The sequence below is a fragment of the Megalobrama amblycephala genome, linkage group LG16, assembly GCF_018812025.1.
Source record: "Megalobrama amblycephala isolate DHTTF-2021 linkage group LG16, ASM1881202v1, whole genome shotgun sequence".
NCBI lineage: Eukaryota > Metazoa > Chordata > Actinopteri > Cypriniformes > Xenocyprididae > Megalobrama > Megalobrama amblycephala.
Genome location: NC_063059.1, coordinates 24,389,453 through 24,411,056, shown reverse-complemented (window position 1 = coordinate 24,411,056; position 21,604 = coordinate 24,389,453). Strand labels below are relative to the sequence as shown.

Genomic DNA, 21,604 nt, shown 5'->3' with positions numbered 1-21,604 from the left:
AGATCTTGCCACGCCCTGTTACCACATTTTCTGAGGAGAATCGGGAACAGACTCCGGGAAGCCCATTGGCTGACCTGCAGCAGTTCTTCACTGGCAAGCTTTATGTCCTTGTGTACCAGCTAAAGCTGCCAGCTGAAGAACTGTTGTGGTTGGCTCTTTCCTGGCACATCAGCACTGAGATGTCGATGCAGAGGTAATGGCGTCACGGTTCAGGCCTTAAGTCGTTCCAGACAGTAGATGAGGCCGCCTCAACCATCAGACAAATCCCATTTTTGTCCCTCCAGCAGCCTGCTCACGTGAGCTGCCTGAGCTTGGCTATTCGTATTTCTCAGGCATAAACAAAAGCTACCGTACAGGGTCCATGCTGACTCAGCCACATTCCCGGCCCGGTGAGGTCCCCTTGCCCTTATTTGGGTGTGGAGCAGGCAGGGAGTGGCATTCTGTACTCTCAACAGAGCTGAGAGTGGTGGCCATCTTGCTCTTCTGCTGTAGCAAATGGTGGCGTGTAGTGGGCACAAACATTGAGTACTACTGAAGGATGAGTTGTAGTGTTCTTATAGATATTTTCGTGTATTCTGGAGACGTGCCCAGGCTTTGACGTTTTTGTGTGTTGAAACGTGCATAGATCCTCCAGGGAATTGCTAATGAAATACTGCAGAGTGTATGTAACTTCCTCTTTTCTCTCTGAGGTCAATCTATGGTGTAAATATTTTTTGTGTGTGTGTTTGTGCTTGTGCACACTATGTACGAATCTGACCTTGGTCACAAGCACAGGTCGACATATATACACACCCTTGTCACGTCAACTGACCTTACGCAAGCCGTAAACTCTCCGAGGCCGACTTCTTCAGAAAACAGGATATGAAAATTCGTCCCTATAAAATCCTCACAGCCAGATGAAAACTGAGAATATTCTCGGCATTTAGCAGAACCAGATGCCGGAAATGTGCTGTTTTTCTCTCTGCAAACGTGTACAAGAGCATGCCACTCTCTCATCAAGCTCTTTTACGTCACACTGTTTTGCACATGTTACCGTACCTATAGTTCTGACCTCCATCCGAGGGCTTCTTCAGGTCATGGATGAAGATCGCCTACGTGATCCGCTCTAGTCTAATGTCAATCTCCTCACAAGTGCATTAAAAGATTGTTGAGGGTCGTCTCATCTGCTCTTAAAGAAACGACACACACATAAGAAGCTCGGCCGGTCTGTGTTGCAGGTGCGCTTAGGCCGTAGATAGTACGCTACTGTCAGAACATCTCGCACTAACCCTCTTTAGAGTCAGATGGTGAAGTACATTTAGATTAGGTTACTATAGGTCCAAATGAACAGGATTTCAATATGAACAAAATGTGATTTCAATGATGTTCTGCTCAAGTAAAGAAATAAAATGGCTTTTGGGAAAACATGCCTTGTTTATCTTCAATTACAATTAAATATGTTGTGGTTTAAAAATTCTCTACGAATGTGAACATGATTTATATATCCTAGTTTTTCTTGAGTTGTATTTTTGAAATAGTGTGGTAGGCTAGGGATAATGTTGGAGCTGTTTTACAGTTAGGCTGATGACCTTGTCTTCAAAAAGGTCACTTTCGAGCCACCACTTAATATAGCTAATTGTGAAACAAAGCACTGTTAAATCTAAATATAATTATACTATTTATAATTTAGCATTGAATAGTGCCTCTCAACGAATTCTTTAAAGGAACAGGCCTGTTGGCAACATCTGACGAATACTACGATTCCCTATAGACTTGTAAGTAGATATGTTGTAACTAGATATGCTGTTTGTTTTTTGTTTTTTTTGGTTGTTGGCTCTCATATGAGGGACAAATAGAAATAATTTTTGTAGACCACTTGTGTTGAACTGGAACATTCCTTGAATGTGAGACGGGCCACAAAAAAACTTTTTGTTGAATTAAGCTTGAGCTTGAAAGGGCCTCACAGGTGCAAAATAATGTGTAAATGTGAGGTATCTGACCAAATGGCAAAGGTCAGATACCTCACATTTACTCTGCACCAGGTTGAAGGGTGCTTGGACACCCATCAGGGATCGTCAAATGTACTTTAAACACTTAAGATAATGTTCAAACCAAATAGGGTCATGAAGCCAAAAAGCACAAAATGTAAAATGGACAATATCTGGAGACTCTGTTATAAAGACTTGCGTATAATGATCCCAAATGTGAATGTACGACAGGTTTCTGGAATGTTCCTGTAAATGATTATATAATGTCTGTATGTACAAAAAAATTCCTAAATGGTTCCTCTTTTAAATTGCACCTTAAATTTAATTATGTTATTATCACTAAGCAGTTCAAATGTTGCTCATTTGTGCATATAGTTATATTAATTCATGTTGTGATTGCCTAGTTATCTTTATGTTTTTATAATGTTGAATTAATTGAATTACTGGTATATGAGTGGGAAAATATTTGCACATATGACATTTTCACATGATTTAACATGCCTTTATAAATCCTGATTTGTTCCTCACTTTTAACACAGGTTAAAATCCATGGAATTTAGGATCAAATCTGATCATACATGTGTTTTATAATAATTATAAGTCCTGGAGTTATTATTATTAATATTTGGCTTATGGTTAGTTTATTTTTGCAAAGGGTAAGCAGTTGCATCTGAAACAACTTGGGACTTTAATTCAATTTAAATCGGAATGAACATAAGGAATTTAAAGATTCACTGGTACACCATGTTCCACACACCATGTTCCACACTCATTCACACCAAATCTGTTCACAAAACAGAAGCCCATTTGGGTGGACTGATGGAACATTTATCTCCACATGGACTGCTTGGACACGAGCGAGCGAGTGAGCGCGAGAGAACTGATCCAGACTTGGTGCAAAGGGGTTTTACAACTCGTCTAAATTCCCCCGTCCGCAGGGTTAAAGCTGCTTAACCAGATTACCTTGAGTTCCAGGCAAGCAGGAGATCATTCACCTGACGAAACATCCGTGTCGCAACGCTATTCCAGCATCCCGCAATCCTGCCTGACCTTTGCCCTTAAGCTTGTGGCACACCGGTGCCTTTTTCCTATTACCGGGTCAATGTACCACAGTCTGCCTGTTGCACAGCGGGTGTCATGTAACCTGTCTGACTGGCGAGTGGCACAATGTGTAATTCAGTACTGTACAATGGCCTCAAGAGACTGAGGGTGATTCATGGTGACTGTTTGGTCTTATAGCCAAGAAAATCTTTGCTTGGTAAAATAGTCACATGGAATGTTAGGCTGTCACTCTCATTTATAGCATGTAAACTACAGGGCTCCATATTTATATATGTGCATCCCGCCTGATCTTTGTGGCTCATGTCATTGACACTGACTGCGGGAATGGCCTATGGCCCAGATTTCCAGTGTCTAAATGTTCCTCGTTTGTTTAACTCAGTGCTGACGTACTTGAACCCTCCTTTTACATCTTGACAGTGTGCTTTAAAGAGAGAGTTCACCCAAAAATGAAAATTATTTACACAGCTTCATGCAGTTTCAAACCTGTATGACAATTTTTTTTTTTTCATGGAGCATAAAAGAGGATATATTGCAGAATGAAAATGGACAAGCTTAAAAAACAGACAAAAAGCACCATAAAAGTGGTTCAAACAACATATGCACTATTCCAAGTCTTCTAAAGACATATGAACATTTTAGTGTTGCTTGAAATGAAAACTTGCCCCTGTATATTTTGAAATTGCATTTTTGAATGATTCATCCATGCTTCATGTTTAAAGTTTATTTTTTAACCGCGTAAACTCTGCCCCTTTCTTACGGCAAGCTCGCATTCAGATCAATCAACAATCGATGCATAGAACCGAGTCTCCGCCCTTTTTCGGTAATCCGTTTTACTTGGATGTACGTCTCAAAATAGAAGAAAAAAAAATTGTCGATAATTCTCTTTCATTGCGACTTAATCCTCCATTTTAGGAATCCACCAGCTCTTTCTAACTAACCCCAAAGTCCCTTTAAGACAAGTCATTTCACTCGGCGGCCATTTTTGAAATGCCTCTCGGGCATTCAAGTGCAGCTTCTATCTCTTTGAATGAGGAAACATGACATTCTCCAAAACTGTTCGGCCAATTTGAAATTGGCCAATGAAATCTGAGAACAACTGTCTCATACATTTTGTTTCTAAATACTCCAATCATTACAAAAAAAACCGACATTTTTCAGGCTGGATCAAGCTAAGCTTGCGTCTGACTGTTTCTAATCTTATTTAGAAGGCGGGACCTATTCCGCCATATTGCGCATTGCACTTTCTCCCATTCATAATAATACAAGTGCATCGTCTTTCTATATATAAAGTCTCTGCTAACCCTATAACTCACTAGCATTGGGTATTTTATATATCAGGTGAGTTAGATAATGTGTTCAATGCTGTAATGTTTTTCTAATTTGTGATTAACAATAGGTTATGGTCATAATTTAACACAAATATGCGTACTTGCCCTCAAACTTTGCCTTATTTCTTGTATATAGGGATGTTTTAGGGGCTCAAATTCCTGGTCAAAAACACCCAGGTCCACGTTCAGGCCTTGTGATTACAGCCGCTCCCACAGTCTGGTGAATTCATTAGATGCTGCTGGAAAATCCCATATGCAGGGTGTCTGAGGGCCGGATGACTCAGAGCATATGTACACTCACCAATGTATGAGTAAGTAACTGGCCTCCTGGTTAAATGAAGCAGTGTGATACATATAGCAGCACACAGCCAGCAAATCCAGAAATAGCCAGGGGAGAGACTCTGTTTGGAAAATACTAGAATGAAAAGAAAAAATTATTAAAGGAGTACATTTCGGAGAAGCAATGAATAGAGAAGATGAAGAATAAGAGTGGAGAAAATACAGGCAGTTGAAATTAATTTTGAAACATTAATCTGTCATCTTTGTACCTTCATACTTAATCCTAGCAGTGACGTCATCACAAGACCTGTCCGCCAGACGATTCCCTTCTCTGTTTAAAGGCTGGTTATGTAATTCCATGGAAAGTCTGACCAGGGCAACTACACGAGCTAGACAATCTCATTAAAGGGACATGATGCCTCTGCGTACGTCTCCCTCACAGCTGAGCTTTGAGCCACATGTCTTTTTACATCACTATTATTTCCTATTGGGTACATTTCTGATATGTAATTCCTTAAATATTAATGACACTTTACATACAGCAACCTCTTTTCATTCTCTGACCTCATCATGTGATTTGCTGTGGTACAGTCTGGTCTGTCAGGCGCTCTCTAATCTATGGTCTGAAAGAGATGAACTGTCTGCCAGGTGACAAAACATTGGATTGTTTTGGGGCGAACAGGACAACTCGACAATGTTAATCCTCTTTTTTAGACTCAGGTCTATACCACTAATTATGTGTGTTTAGTTTTTGTTTAGGTTGAAAGGGAACCCAAATTCAATTTATGTAAATTATAAACAATTCAAATATATATATATATTTATAGGAGTTTCACTCAAAAAACATTTTTTAAAACATATACATATACATAAACATGTGTATATATATGGTAAATTAAAAACTACAATTAAATATTTTATTTATAAAAATATTTTATATATATTTAAAAAAATATATATTATCTATTTAATATTAGTATTTGTTTTTAAATATATAATTTATATAGTTTAGGGTCCAATTCTCACTATTAACTAGTTACTTGTTAGCATGCATACTAGGATATTGGCTGTATATTAGTACTTATAAAGCACATATTAATGCCTTATTCAGCATGACCATATTCTACATCCCTTAATTCTATCAAATTCCTAAATTTAACAACTACCTTACTAACTATTAATAAGCAGTAATTAGGAGGTTATTGAGGCACAAGTTATAGTGAATAGTTAGATAATAGTAAGAAGTGGACCCTAATCTAAAGTGTGTAATAAATTAATAACTAAAAATAAGTGATCACAATGGGTAGATGATTACAGAATTTTCACTTTAAAGCAAATAATCTGAAGAAACTAGAAACATGTTTTTAACATTTTATTTTAAGGTGAAATAATTGTGCATCTTCATTTTCAAAGATGAGTTTTTTTGGCTTTGTACAATACTCTTTGAAGTAGATTGTGGGACTGTAAATTCCACCACGTCATTGACACAGACAATATAAAGCTGTTCTGCAACAGTGCGGTTTGAGGAATGAATGTACTAGTTCCTTTTTCCTCTTGAACAGTATGTGTCCATGTGAACAGGGCGACATGACAAGCAACAGCGGCATGGCATAGGGCCTAGCGCTATTGTTTAATGAAAAAGGAACAGTGGCGTTTCCCTCACTGGCTCATTGTTGCTCTCAGCTGATCCGTCTCAACGGGCTGAGGCCTGTCAAACCCTGCGTTTAGGTAAGCAGTGCTATTAAGCAGTAACTTGCAGGAAAATGATGTTGCACTGAATTGCACGGCTGGGATCTGGTCATAGGCATTAGGCTGTTGTACACAATACTGCTGATAGTACAAACAGTTCAATAAACAAGAAATTATACTTAGTATATTTTACAAACAATATTGCCAGGTCCTTTTATCTGTTTGTGTTCCACCAACGAAAATAGTTACAACAAAGCAACAGCAGAATTAACACTTACGTCTCTAAGCAACAGTACCGGCTGTTTGTGTTGCTGAATGAATCAGTGTTTATGAACTAATTGGTTGATTAAATGATTCAATGACTCATTCATAAAGACAGTCACTTTTTGAGTTCCTGAATTAGTCAGTATTTCCAATGAAACGGTTGAATGTATGATTCAATGACGCGCTCATAAAGAGTCACTTTTTGCATTCCTAAAAGAATTAGTTTTTCCAATGAAACTGTTTAATATATGTATTATTAAATGACTCACTCATAAAGACAGTCACTTTTTGCATTCCTAAATTATCAGGTTTTTGTATGAAACAGTTGAATGTATGATTCAATGACTCACTCATAAAGTCACTTTTTGCGTTGCTAAATTAATCTGTTTTTCGAATGAAACGGTTGAATTAATGATTGAATGTATGATTGATCCACTTTAGACATTCTACCATCTATAAATAACTTAGCAACTACATGTGTACTAACTCTCATTAGAGTATTAATAGACTGTCTGCTTAATATCGGCAAACACTTTATTTTATTTCTCCCCCAACAGACATTCTATTGACTATAAGTAATTTTACAACTACAAACTAAATTATTCTACTTACCCAAACCCTAACACCTAACACTAATCTTACAGTCTACTAACAGACTACTAATACTGTAATAAGAGTCAGTTGACATGGACAGTAGTTGGCAAGTTACTTATAGTAAGTAGAATGTCTAAAGTGGACCATCAAAATAAAAGTGTAACCTGAATGTAATCATTTGCCATGTTGTCATTGTTATTTGACCTACGAGCATCCTTGCTTCACTGCCATTTACAAATCCTCTCCCATGGCCTCATTAAAGCGTCCATTACATGAGCACATCAGATTCTCACTGGAAGTAATAAGTCATCTGGGAACTTTTTGTCTACTGTTTTACGAATACTGTGAATTCTGCCATACAACGTACTGTTTTTTACCTACTATATAGTAGAGAAGTGCGTGAGTTTGGGCGCAGCCAACCACTTTCTGAAAGAATATGAGTAATTCAATCATTTGTTCAACCAATTCATCCAAAAACACATAAAGAGTACATTTTTGCTTACTTAAATGCATTGGTTAATTCAATGATTCAATGACTCACTCATAAACCAGTCATTTTTCACAACCTACTGCTGTAAATATGTGTTTTTATGTGTTATAATAAAGTGTTTGCTATTCATTGCAAATACCATCATACATCCAAGATTTACTGCCAACATGAGCCTACTCTTGCATATTTAAAGAAATTGTTGATAGCTGTTTGCAAACACACGTTAGACTTCTCTGTTACCAGAGTAGCTTTTAAAATTCAGAATAGATTGCAACAAAGCTTTTTTCTTCATTTTCTAAAACTCTCTGGCATTCCCACACGCACGCTCCCTCAAACTCTCTCACGCTCTTTCTCTTTCTTGTGGCTAATTGACCCATTTTTCCAGGGGAGAGGTTTGCGTTTGATTCAGAGAAGGTCAGTGAGTGCGTTTGGGTGGGTCTGTGGTCTAAGATGTTGGCACAAGCTCTCCGAGACCCTCACCTGAGCCCTTCTCTCACTTCCACACCCTGCCGCCCTTGTGATCTGTGTATTTATGTTTATTTATAACATTTCCTGTGAACCATGACAAGTATATGCCTTTGTTCACCTGTGAAGACTTACCTGACACTGCGAAGCCACTGGGACACAGGAACGAAAAGTATGAGGCGCTATTCTTTGGAGAAACTGCTCTAATTCTAGTCTTGACCTCAGATTATTCCTAAGAACGTGGATTTCTGCCACTCTTCCGTGGTTAAAAAACAAAGGGGTTAATTTTTTGATATTACATCATCATTTAAACTGAGTTTTCCATCTATTTGTTTTTCATTTAGAAGATTTAAAGGTGGAGTTCATGTGTTGCGATGACTCCAGAATCACATGAGCCACATTCCTCAGCCACATTGCTACATAAACACCGAAGATGTTGTGTTATTCCACAACTTCCCTGCTGCCTGCATTCTTGCGAGTGGACTGTTTAGTGGACCTTTTGCTCTGGCTCTCTGCATGGAGGAATGTGATAATGCATCCCAGCTTTGGCTTAGCCCTGCGGCTGGCCGCCTCGGTCTCTGGCTTCCCAACACGTGTCTGGCTCTGACTCTGCTCCGCTCAGGCCCCCCCGGAGACCTGCGGGACCTAAGAACACCACACACTGCGCGCTCCCTCGAGAGATCTCCTCTCCAGCGTCACACTAGCAGCACATTCAATGACATCTGTGTGACTGAACACTTTGCTCATGTGACCAAATGTCAAAGGCCTGGACGAGCGGCGTGTGTGTCAGTGAGGTGGGGTTTATGATGGAATGTCTGTGAGGTTACAGTGTTCAGGTTTTCAGGCTGGACACATTAAATGAGATTTATATGAAGAGGATTTGCTGGCGTGCTCTCTTGAATCCAGAATCTTAAGAGGGCTTTGAAGATGCTACTGTAGGACTAAACTGAAGTATACTTTGGCATTACACACTGTAAAAAATAAATCCGTAAAATAACAGAAAAAGTACTGGCAGCTTATTAGCCGGGCATTATCAAGTAATTTTATTAATAAAAAAGACATTGCTGGTTTCAATGAAAATAAAAGCAGGAAAATGATGTGATATGCAAATCTGTCACTGTTAGTTTTTTTTTTTTTTTTTACGTTTTTTAACAGTGGAATTATACTACTTTTTTTTTTTTTTATCTTTGTGTATTTTCACAGTACACACAGTACTGTATTTTATCCCGGATCACCAAAACGTCACACTTGTACTGTGTTTCAGGCATCACTACTTTGAAAGATTCTATTATTTTACCCAAGGCTTAAAGCTGCAGTCTGAAAATGATCCAAAATCAATTTTTGAGCAAGTACATAACCAGCCAGTGTTCAAAATTATCTCCTTATCTCAGCCCCATTCACAACGGTAAGCTTGTAATAATGTTTTCTAATTTGAGTGGTACTGGTAGGTTTCAGCAGGAAAATTCAAGCATGCCGTTGTTCGTCTTTGTGTCATTACATCATCTGTTTACATAAAGAAGAAGTCACAGCTAGCAGACCATATATCATGTGAGGATGCTGCAGGTGGTGGATCATTTATAGCCTTTTCTCACAGCAGCTGAAATAATTAAACATCATTTTGATGGCGGATAGTATGTTATGACAAATGAATTAGAGATTAGACTGAACAGAAATTGAAATCTACAGGTAACTCTAATACACACTAAATACACAGTCACACAATGCTGAAGTTGTTAAAATTAACAATTTGAGAACAAAGTATAACAATAATAATAATTTGCATGGTTTAATGTGATATGAGCTAAGCGATCAGTAGATGTAATCATCATTGGTAGCGCGATTTATTGTAATGCTTTTTTTCTCAGTTGGTCAGAACAAAAGCGGCAGATTTGTTACTTCAGATGACATTCTCCGGTGAAAATTCTTATTTTGGTCATACTTCCAAGACTACAATCTGTGATTCCAAAGTACAGTATCTACCGGTGCGGTGACTGACAGCAAACATTAGATTTATCCATGCTGAGGAACCATGCCGATGCACAACCCATGTAAAGATGATAATTCTGCAAATAACTGCAATTGCAGGATTCGAACAGAGATGGCGACAAAGAGGCAAAACTTACAGACTTCAGCTTTAAGTAAGGTAAATAGCAAAATCTATGTAGACTAACTGAAATGTTTCAATAACATATTTCAGAAAAATAACAATAAGCCCAAAGTATAATTCAATTGTCCATATTCTGCTGTGGCTCACAGACAGTCCATGCGGCGTCATTTTTGTCATTAGCGTAGTCCGCTGATGTCCATGCACACCGTCCACGTGCAGCCCTATTTTTGTGTCCGCACGGACTTGTGAGAGGTCAATATAGTCTATGTGCGAAGGCTTTGAGAGTTCAAAAACAAAGGTCCTGTATGCAGTTTTGTGTATTTTTGCAACTTTGGAGCCCCCCGTCGTAATTACAGTTGTTAGCCGTACACGTGCAAATGATTTCAAAAGCCAAGAAAAAACATGTCAACTGACAAGGTGAGCAATATTATAACCATAACAAAAAAAATGACAGGAAGGTTTAGGTTTTCTTTTTTTTCAAGGCGTATTGCGCGAGCTGAGCATACAGAATACGTGCAGTTAAAAAAAATCAGACTGTGTGTGAACTATGATGACGAAATTTATGTCACACACTGTATGCATCCTCTGTAGTACGCATAAAAACTGAAGAAGCCTACACTTTAGGTAGTGTGCACATGCTGAATGTATTCATCTGGGCTCATAGTCAGTGAAGTACTGTATACTTTGAAGGGAGCGCAAAACCATTTGAATGAAAGTGAAGTATACCCTGGCCTTTAAGTTAACCCTGTGTTGACCATTTTTTTTTTTTTTAAAGAATTTTTTACTTCATCGGAATGGTAGAAAACTTGGTAAAGGTTTGAACACACACACACACAAATAGTCTCACTTGTGCTCCTTGCGGTCAAAAATGGAAATGAATGGGAGACGAATTTTATTTAGTGAAAACTTTTGGTACTGCGGCCAAACAAAATCTTACTGAAAGTTAATTTTTTGAGCTATCAAGTTCAAATTTGGAACACAACTTGTATAGATTTATGGCTTTGATTTTCTTGCAGTTTTAAAGTAAAATGTGTTCTTGAAAATATATATTTCATATAAAAATTGATAGTATTCTTGTGCATTTTTCATAACAATAAACGTAAAATTCTGTAACTTTTAAAAAAAAACTTTTTTAATTTCAGCAATAATTTACCAAGTGTCAAAATATTAAATAAAAAAACATAAAGAACTAAAATATAGTACATACATTTCTGTCATTTTTGACCGACACGCGAAGAGCACCAGAGGGTTAAAATCATGTAAAAACCATGTATATTTCAGGTCACTCCAGCTAATCCTTGTTCAAGAATAAACATTCAAATTTTCAACAATAAGTCGTTATTCACTGATAATCATTATGGAGGGCATCATGACATTCAAATCTTATTTAACTATTTAAATGCCATGTTAGAACAGCATTACAACAGGTTTGATGTCCATGATGGCTCTTACACTCCTGATTTAGCACAGAATAACAGCTCATTTACAAGTCATGGTAAATGATAAACAGTTTATTTTACCCAGTGCAAAACGACACCTGTGCATAGATTACTGCGGGTGTTTTGGCAGTACAGAGAAGGGTGACCTGTCTGTGTGTTAAGTAATGCAGTACTTAGAGAGTATTATGACCAGACTCTTTAATGATAAGGCTTTGGCCCGTGGAGTGTCCGTGTTGTCTGCCATAGATCTGCTGTTGGAGACTGCAGGTCTCTAAAGTGCGAAGAGGTTAAAGAGCATTTAAGGTTGAGAGCTGGACCATCTGATTCTACAGCCATCCCAGAATATCCCGGTCAGCTGGTCTCCCTGAGTGACGGAGCTTATAGAATAGCTCGTCCCACATGATGGTGGGAAGGTGGCTGTGTCAGCAGGCACTCGGTGTGTGAGTGTGCGCTCATGTGCCCTTTGTACTGCCTGCTATGCGCAGTGGTATGTATCTAAAGGTCGAGGGGAGGTACATGAGGCTCCAGCGGGGAGATATCGGGCCACTCGTTGCCCTGGTTCCCAAAGGCCAAAATGACACTGTCAACTTTGAATCTTACAGGATTATTTGTATCTTACAGGATTATATCAGGGAACTCAGAATAGTGTCATATCAAGTTTTCTTGTATACATGAATGCTTAAGTCTAACTTAAGTGACAGTACTGATTACAGAAGCATTTTTGGGTAAGTGAGTTGCTCAAGGGCGCAAGTCACAGATCAGGTTTGTTATCCCAGTAACTCTCCAGTCACCTTTATCTGAGAATAAACTGCCAACCTTGGTGTTTCAAGGCTACCAAATATAAAGATAAGATCAATATCTAGCCAATGATGTTTCTAGAAAAATAACTAGGGAAATGTATATCCATTACAAAAATATCCATGACTTTACCATGAGTTTGTTACAGGTTTAGACATTTTGAAACACTGTAGAACATTTATGAGGAACAGATTAGTGTTCGGTTTTACAGGTGTGTCTTCTTTGCAGGCCCAGGCAGCTCTGATCAACTCGGAACAAAGTGGAACAAACAGACGCCCCCCTGGTGGAGCTTACAGGTATTACACACAGTCGCCACACTGCTAGGGATTTTACAACTTCCCAACCATCCATCTATCCATCTATCTATCTATCTATCTATCTATCTATCTATCTATCTATCTATCTATCTATCTATCTATCTATCTATCTATCATTTCAGTTTCAGGATGAAATGAATGTGTTGGGTCCAGTAGATGTTCTGGTAAGAGAACATGCACACACTCGAACACAAACACCAATGTGTGTGAGCTTGTTATGCAGGGGCTCATTTGATTCAGGACATATCTGTTGTAAAGGAACAGTGATGAGAGGCTCAGTAAACCATGTGTGACTGAAGAGTCTGAAAGAAGAGCACAGGATGTGTGAAAAGGCCACAAAAAATGGGCTCCCTGAAGGGGAATGGCATCTCGGATACCACTTCCTCTCCTAACACAGGATGTTTCCTACACTTTCATGTAGTGTCAGGTCAGCACAGCGTGTCACATTATGACAAGGCTGGACGAGAATGACACACACACACATACACATGCAGTCACAGCAGCACCTGTCTGTTCCTGTGCGCTCCTCATCTCTTTATGAATACAGGATCAAAGCTTAATTCTGAGCTCAACAGTGAGTGTCACATTACATGAGCGGATCACTGATACATTTTCAATATTCAGGTTTTCATTGTAGCATCATTTCAGTGGAGCACATGTCGTTCTCCACGTGGCCGCACGACGCAGCACGCGTGGGTGAACTGACGCAGTCTCCATGACTCACTCTGACACCAAACCTCACTTACAGCATCATTAATGTCCTTCTGCGTCTGTGGCAGGTGAGCAATCACAGAGCTGGAGAGATCAGACCTACTTGCAGCCATCGCACTGCTGCCTCTCCACTGAAGGATTCATCAAACAGCCATGAAAATCTCAAGAAACTCAATTTTAAATAAATTAACCTGTTTAGCTCTGCTCCAGAAACAAATAAGATATGGCCATACTTTATTTATTCTCTAGTGTGTAGACATAATGATAAATTTACCAAAAAAAAGGTGTGTTTTTTTTTTGTTTTTTTTTTGTAATGTTCATTACAATGGAAATTGCTACTGAACAGTACAGAAAATTCTTTGTTGTTTTATTCTCTTCAGTATTATTTTTTTATATATAATAATCTATTAGCAAAAAAAAAAAAAAAAAGAAAAGAAAATTGATGAAGATCGTGATGGACGATATGCTCTGGTTGTGGTAAATATTTAATATAAATATTATGCCATATTTCCTGCTCTGTCACAGGCTAGAAGTCAAAAAGCAATAATGGCACCTAAAGATCAATTTAGCAGAATCCAGCCCTTTTTTGTGTGTGTAATTAGAGTAACAATAAAAAGCCATAAATCATAAAAATGCCATAGAAAACCTTTAACCTTTGTCATAAACAGTGAAACTGTATAATACATATGCTCTACGTTAACATTTTTAATTAATTTTGCATTACTTACAAGGTTTTTTTGTAAAATTGAACATGGCACCCCTTTCATGAAAACAAACATCATAATGCTTTTTTTTATGCTATAGATTCAGGCCTGTACCCATGGCAACATGTTGATAATTTAGCTTTTAACTTTTTAAGCCTCAGACATGTCTAGTACCAGACGTACACCACCGTTCAAAAGTTTGCGGTCAGTGATATATATGTATTCAGTCAGGATGCAATAAGTAGCTTAAAATTAAAGGCATTTATAATGTTACAGAAGAGTAAGAGAAGTTTTTTAAACTGTCTATACATTAAAGAATCCTTTATAAAGTATATCACGGTTTCTACAAAAAATATTAAGCAGCACAACTGTTTTCAACATTGATAATAATAAGAAATGTTTCTTGAGCACTGAATCATCATATTAGAATGATTTCTGAAGCATCATGTGACACCGGACACTGGAGTGATGATGCTGAAAATTCAGCTTTGATATCAAAGGAATAAATCACAATTTAAAATATATTAAATAGAAAAGTTATTTTCAGTATAACAGTATTGCTGTTATAAATAATGCCTTGGTGAGTAGCCTATAAGAGAGAGAAAATATCTTACAGACCCGTAAGTTTTGAACGGTAATGTATCTAGTTGGCCTACTTTCTAGTAGAAGCTCACAGAAACATTTGATGAGGAAAACTTCAGTAGGCCTACTACTTCTGTAATATAAGCTATCTTCACAACGAACTATTGTCTAACTATTAGCTTTTTAACCAAACACACAAAATAAATCTAATACGATTATTAAGAAAGTACTTTGTATTTGATGTAAAGCAAGACATGGACAGACGAGTGACATTCTGTATCTGAAAAAGCCACAGCAAGATAAGATCTCAATGTTTGTGTCCAGCAGAGGGCGATACATGATTTTAAATAGACTGGCGGGCGGCATCCAATGCTATTCAAAAATGCTGTGCAATATTTAGCATTGACTACGAGATTTCAGGAATCAAACACACTGTTATTTTTACAGGAAATGTACAACACCCTCTTAACATGCAAACATCCTTAAGAAGACAGATAGGCCATGTGAACAGTATAAGATGACTACAGAATGTGCTACCTTTTATTAAGAGCGGATAACCGTCCCGTGACGATCACAAAATGTGTTTTTACACTTTTGAATGTACAATATGACGATTAGGTCCCTCCCTGATTAGTTTGTCCAGTAAATTCAATTTGAAACCCCCTGTTATTAAAGGGTTAGTTCACCCAAAAATGAAAATAATGTCATTTATTACTCACCCTCATGTCGTTCTACACCCGTAATGGCTTCATTCATCTTCGGAAAATTAAGATATTTTGTTGAAATCCGTTGGCTCAGTGAGGCCTGCATTCACAGCAATGACATTTCCTCTCTCAAGATCCATAAAGGTACTAAAAACATATTTAAAAACAGTTAATGTGAGTTCAGTAGTTCTACCTTGATATTATAAAGCGACGAGAATACTTTTTGTGCGCCAAAACAACAAAATAACGACTTTTCAACAATATAGCCTAGTTATGGACGATTTCAAAACGCTGCTTCAGAGCTTTACGAATCGAATCAGTGACTCAGAGCGCCAAAGTCACGTGATTTCAGCAGTTTAGCCATGTGATAGGAGATCCGAGTCACTGATTCGATTCATAAAGCTCCGAAGCAGTGTTTTTTTTGTTTTTGTTTTTTTTGGCGCACAAAAAGTAATCTCTTCGCTTTATAATATTAAGGTAGAACTACTGAACACGCATGAACTGTTTTAAATATGTTACCTTTATGGATCTTGAGAGAGGAAGTGTCATTGCTGTGAATGCAGGCCTCATTGAGCCATCGGATTTAATCCAAAATATCTTAATTTATGTTCCGAAGATGAATGAAGGTCTTACGGGTGTGGAATGACATGAGGGTGAGTATACTTAATGACATTATTTTCATTTTTGGGTGAACTAACCCTTTAATATGGCAGAATCTAAGAGGGGTTCAGATATGTGATTGGCCAGTACACAATGTTCAGACATGGCTTGTAAAAACAATAATTGCGTGTAATTTAGCGTCTCTCTTCTGTAATCCAGGACAGTCTTCCAAAACGACAATAAGCAGATGGGTTGCTTTAAACTTTTGTCTCGGCAGGGGCTCGGCACCGGCAGCGCTGTTGTAATCCAGCTGTCGGCCACATGTGTGCGATGGGGTCGTTGAGTCCATACCCAGCTCTACATCATATCCTTTCTTTCAGCATGGCTGCAGACCACAATGCTGTGATGAACTGAAGGTGACTAAAGAACCTTGGTTTAGTTCAGAAGGTTCTAGGCTCTTCTAGTTGGAGATGGATGTAGTGTGAAAATGCTGAGGAAAGCCCTTCTGTGGATGAGAAGGAGGGGCTGTTGGGCCTAATCCTGTTATCCCAACCTTTTTAATCCAGCTCCAGTCAGTCTTTACACCTCTTCAGTCACACAAATACAAACACACTTCCAATACAAATACATTGCAGACATCATGGAGGACAGCATGATGCTAGGTGTTGAAGGGATCAAGAAGACCATCTTGTATGGAGGGTCTAGTGAGAAGCCCAAATTTATCACAGGAACTAAGGTACAGCCTCACAGTTTAATATATAGAAACTGTTCCAGGATGTGAGTCATTTAATTGTTTAACTAATTTAATCTAGGGGTCTTTTTACATTACACATGTAACAGGTTGTCTTCTTTATAGGATTATAGAATGTATTTCAGAGTAGACACAGATTTCCTGGCTCTTTAATATCATAATAAGTATCTTTGCATTTGTAGGGAATGTCTGATTTCAAATAAGCATATGTGATCCTGGACCACAAAACCAATTTTCAATTTCCTGAAAGATGAATAAGCTTTTCATTGATGTATGGTTTGTTAGGATGGGACAATATTTGGCTGCAATCCAACTATTTGAAAAACTCTTCAATCTAAAGGGCGCAAAAAGTGTCCTTAGCGAAGCATATCCACTCACATTTTACTTAATATCCTAATGATTTTTGGCATAAAAGAAAAATTGATAATTTTGACCCATATAATGTATTGTTGGCTATTTCTACAAATATACCCGTGCGACTTATGACTGGTTTTGTTGTCCAGCATCACATATGGGCTTGTAAGGGATATAGGGGATATTAGTAATGGCTTCTAGATTGTTTTGTGGAAACAACAGCAAATTTAACCAAAAAGAACCAAATACAACCTTTCTAACTTTCATGTTGCTTACAGGTGACGTTTCATTTCCGCACACAGCTCTGCAATGATGATCGCACCGTGATAGATGACAGTAAAAAGACGGGTATGCCCATGGAAATGGTGATCGGGAACATGTTTAAACTGGATGTCTGGGAGACTCTGCTCACGTCCATGCACATAGGGGAGGTGGCTGAGTTCTGGTGTGATGTCATTGTAAGCATATTGTGGTCCTCCATGTGACAGTAGGGGAACAAACTACTCAGGGGGAATAAAACTTTCTAATTGAATTGGAACGGAAGGAAATAGAATTGATCAAAAATCAATAATGATAATAATGATGATGATTAAATGTTTAATGAACATTAATTATTAAGTATAATATGTATTGTACTTCTTGTATTGTTAAAAGCCTACAAGTGCAATTTAATTGAATTTTTATACTTCCTCAAATTCACATTTTACTTTCAGTTCTACATCCTCTTGGCTCCCGCAATTTCTCAATGGTGAAAACTTACGTAATCAATATATGTAATATTATATAAATATACACTACTGTTCAAGAGTTTGGGGTTGGTAAGATTTTTTATGTTTTTGGAAAACGTATACTCACCAAGGCTGTACAGTAAAGCCAGTAATATTGTGAAGTATTATTGCAATTTAAAACAATTTTAAAAGATTTTAAAATGTAATTCATTCCTGTGATGGCAAAGCTGAATTTTCTGAATCATTACTTCAGTCCTCAGTGTCACATGATCCTTCAAAAATCTTTCTAATTATTTATGTTAAAAAGAGTAGTGCTGCTTAATAGTTTTGTGGAAATTGTAATACTTTTTTTCAGGATTCTTTGATGAACATAAATTGGAAATACAAGTTTTTGTAACAATGTAAAAGTCTTTACTGACACTTGTCAATTTAATGCATCCTTGCTGAATAAAATTTGAAGAACCCAAATTTCTGAACAGCAGTGTATGCATAATTTGACTGTATGCATAATTTACACCTCAAGTTTGAATGAGGGTCAAAAAATCCATTAAATCATTAAATGCCATTTAACAAATGCCCAGGACACTCATTATGAAATTAATGTCAGAACAGTATTTCTGTAATTAAAGCTGAAGTTAACTGATAGCCTGTAAACGCTTTCGGACGAGACATGGTGACTGAGATTTCAGTCATGTACCTTTATGGTTGTGGAATACCACAGTGAGTTTCAGACTGGAGCGTGTCATGCGTTAGCCTGACGGAAAGCTTAAATCTTTACAAAATAGGATTAATCTGAGTCTGTTCCACATGGTTTAATCATCGCTTACAGCTGCCATCCCATGGTTATAACACCCTCTAGCATTATGGGAATGCCAAGATTGTTAATACAAATACAGTTATGGACATATCAGAAACGTAAACACACACTTTCAAGCTTTATAAAAGTGCCATGCCTTGGAATTTGAAATATTTGCAGTTACTCCAATAAATGTAACTTTTACACTGAAAAATTACTTATTTTAGAGCTTAGCAGTCGTTATGTTTTCAGTGTTTAATGTTTTCTTTCTGTGGCCGGGAAGCACACCGGATTGTATCCAATAGTGGCAAAGAGTCTGCGGCGTATCGCAGTGGGGAAAGATCCAGTGGACTGGCACATTCACACCTGCGGCATGGCCAACATGTTTGCCTACCACAGCCTGGGCTATGACGATCTGGACGAGCTTCAGAAAGAACCACAGCCTCTTTACTTTGTAATGGAACTTCTGAAGGTCTGAATTCAATTATTTTTTAGGCTCATTGAGAAAAATATTTGCATTCATTTTGAAATAAGCAGATATTTTGTCACTTACAATACGTGAAGAAGAGGTTCAACACTGCATTTGCTTATAAAGAAGGCTTTGCTGCAAGGTTTTAGTCTAAAGACTTTCTTCAGGCATTTATGAAGATTTTTAGACTGAAACGTTGCTAATAAATATTTCAATTATTCTTTGCAGGCAGTGTGCAGGACCTTGTCTTTATTAACATAATTGCCATATGTCCACCAGCTTTAACCTTTCAGCGCTTTGTATTTGTGTATCTGCAATATGATTTTGGCTTAAATATATTATTCAACTAATGGCCTGAAGTAGATATGTGCCAGACCATTGCCTACAGTGCTTCAATTCACAAGAGCAGTACACAAAATGACCACTAGGTAGAGCTAGGGGATTATTTTCAAACCTATTTATCCTTTTCATTCAAGATACCCATGCTATTAAATGGAAATTAATTATATGTGAGAAACTTGCTACAATAATCAATAATGGATTCAGGTACAGCAGCCCAGTGAGTATGACAGAGAGTCCTGGGCTCTGAGCGATGCGGAGAGGGTGAAAGTGGTACCTGTGCTCCACGGTCAAGGGAACAAGCTCTTCAAACAGGGTCGATATGAGGACGCCACAATGAAATATAAAGAAGCCATTGTGTGTATCAAGAATGTGCAGTCAAAGGTAAGAATACACCTCTGCAGCTGGTTTTTAATACATTCAGTAGCTTAAAAAGACTATATTCTGAGAAAAAAATTTTTTGATCATGAAAAGGATAGATTAATAATACCACTAATGTAATATTAATGAAGCATGGCATGTCTCATTGAATTGAAATGTGTATGTTTCTTCAGGAAAAGGCATGGGAAGCTCCCTGGCTAAAACTGGAGAAGATGGCCAACATGCTTACTTTAAACTACTGTCAGTGTCTGCTCCGCATGGAGGAGTACTATGAGGTCATCGAACACACAACTGACATCATCAACCAGCACCCTGGTGAGCAACTGTAAATTGTCAGTTCTCCCACCGTTTATAAAGAGAAGATAATATCTGATATGTTTCCCAAAATCAAATGCACCAGCTGAAAGCATTCTCTGTATTTCGTAGGGGCGATGAAAGCCTTCTATCTGCGTGGCAAAGCGCACATGGAGGTGTGGAATGAAGCCGAGGCCAGAGATGATTTCATGCGAGTGCTGGATCTGGATCCTGGCATGAAAAAGACAATCAAGAAAGAGCTTGCCGTTCTCAAAATGAGAATGGAATTAAAAAATGAGGAGGACAGACTGAAGTACAAGGACATGTTCACAAAAATAGCAAGGGACCAAGAGTCTCTAGAGCTGGAGATTCCAGATCAAGAGATTCCACAGCAAAAATCGCCAGAACAAGAGAGTCGAGAGCAACCACCACCAGAACAAGAGAGTCGAGAGCAAAAATCACCAGAACAAGAGAGTCGAGAGCAAACATCACCAGAACAAGAGAGTCCAGAGCAAAAATCACCAGAACAAGAGAGTCCAGAGCAAAAATCACCAGAACAAGAGAGTCCAGAGCAAAATCACCCGTACAAGAGAGTCCAGAGCAAACATCACCCGTACAAGAGAGTCCAGAGCAAACATCACCAGAACAAGAGAGTCGAGAGCAAAAATCACCAGAACAAGAGAGTCGAGAGCAAAAATCACCAGAACAAGAGAGTCCAGAGCAAACATCACCCGTACAAGAGAGTCCAGAGCAAAAATCACCAGAACAAGAGAGTCCAGAGCAAACATCACCCGTACAAGAGAGTCCAGAGCAAAAATCACCAGAACAAGAGAGTCCAGAGCAAACATCACCAGAACAAGAGAGTCGAGAGCAAAAATCACCAGAACAAGAGAGTCCAGAGCAAACATCACCCGTACAAGTGAGTCCAGAGCAAACATCACCCGTACAAGAGAGTCCAGAGCAAACATCACCTGTACAAGAGAGTCCAGAGCAAACATCACCAGAACAAGAAAGTCGAGAGCAAAAATCACCAGAACAAGAGAGTCCAGAGCAAAAATCACCACAAGAGAGTCCTAGAGCAAAAATCACCAGATCAAGAGATTCCAGAGCAAACATCACCTGTACAAGAGAGTCCACTAGAAGAAACTGCTGAAGAACAAACAAACTCAATGCAAACAACTCTAGAGCAAATAACTTCAACACAGTCTGGTCCAGAACAAACACCTTCTGAGCTATTAAGCTCTGATCATGTGATCCCAAAACTCAACAGCTACTCATCAACTCAGAATGTGACTCCAGAACAAACTACAAGAGAAGAACAAGCTACTCCAATACAATTGAACACAGTACAAATATTTCTGGAGCAATCGACTTCTGAGGAAACATCACCAG

General features: G+C 38.2%; 1 protein-coding gene across 9 annotated transcripts in view; it reads left to right on the top strand.

The window, feature by feature from the left end:
* Positions 1–21,232, top strand: part of aipl1 (aryl hydrocarbon receptor interacting protein-like 1) — a 35,181-nt gene extending 13,949 nt beyond the window's left edge. For 2 of the 9 annotated variants that reach the window (XM_048162101.1, XM_048162098.1), the window contains exons 3-10: positions 4,494–4,668; positions 12,711–12,778; positions 16,378–16,836; positions 17,484–17,663; positions 19,013–19,201; positions 19,745–19,921; positions 20,092–20,233; positions 20,345–21,232. In XM_048162101.1, coding sequence (XP_048018058.1) covers positions 16,741–16,836; positions 17,484–17,663; positions 19,013–19,201; positions 19,745–19,921; positions 20,092–20,233; positions 20,345–21,135 — 1,575 coding nt within the window. In that variant the 5' untranslated portion in view covers positions 4,494–4,668; positions 12,711–12,778; positions 16,378–16,740 and the 3' untranslated portion in view covers positions 21,136–21,232. Of the gene's footprint in view, positions 1–2; positions 1,405–4,493; positions 4,669–5,711; positions 12,410–12,710; positions 12,779–16,377; positions 16,837–17,483; positions 17,664–19,012; positions 19,202–19,744; positions 19,922–20,091; positions 20,234–20,344 lie in introns of those variants that run through there. The other 7 variants (XM_048162100.1, XM_048162097.1, XR_007180621.1 and 4 more) reach the window with 5 other exon arrangements.
* The last annotated feature ends 372 nt before the right edge of the window (positions 21,233–21,604 follow it).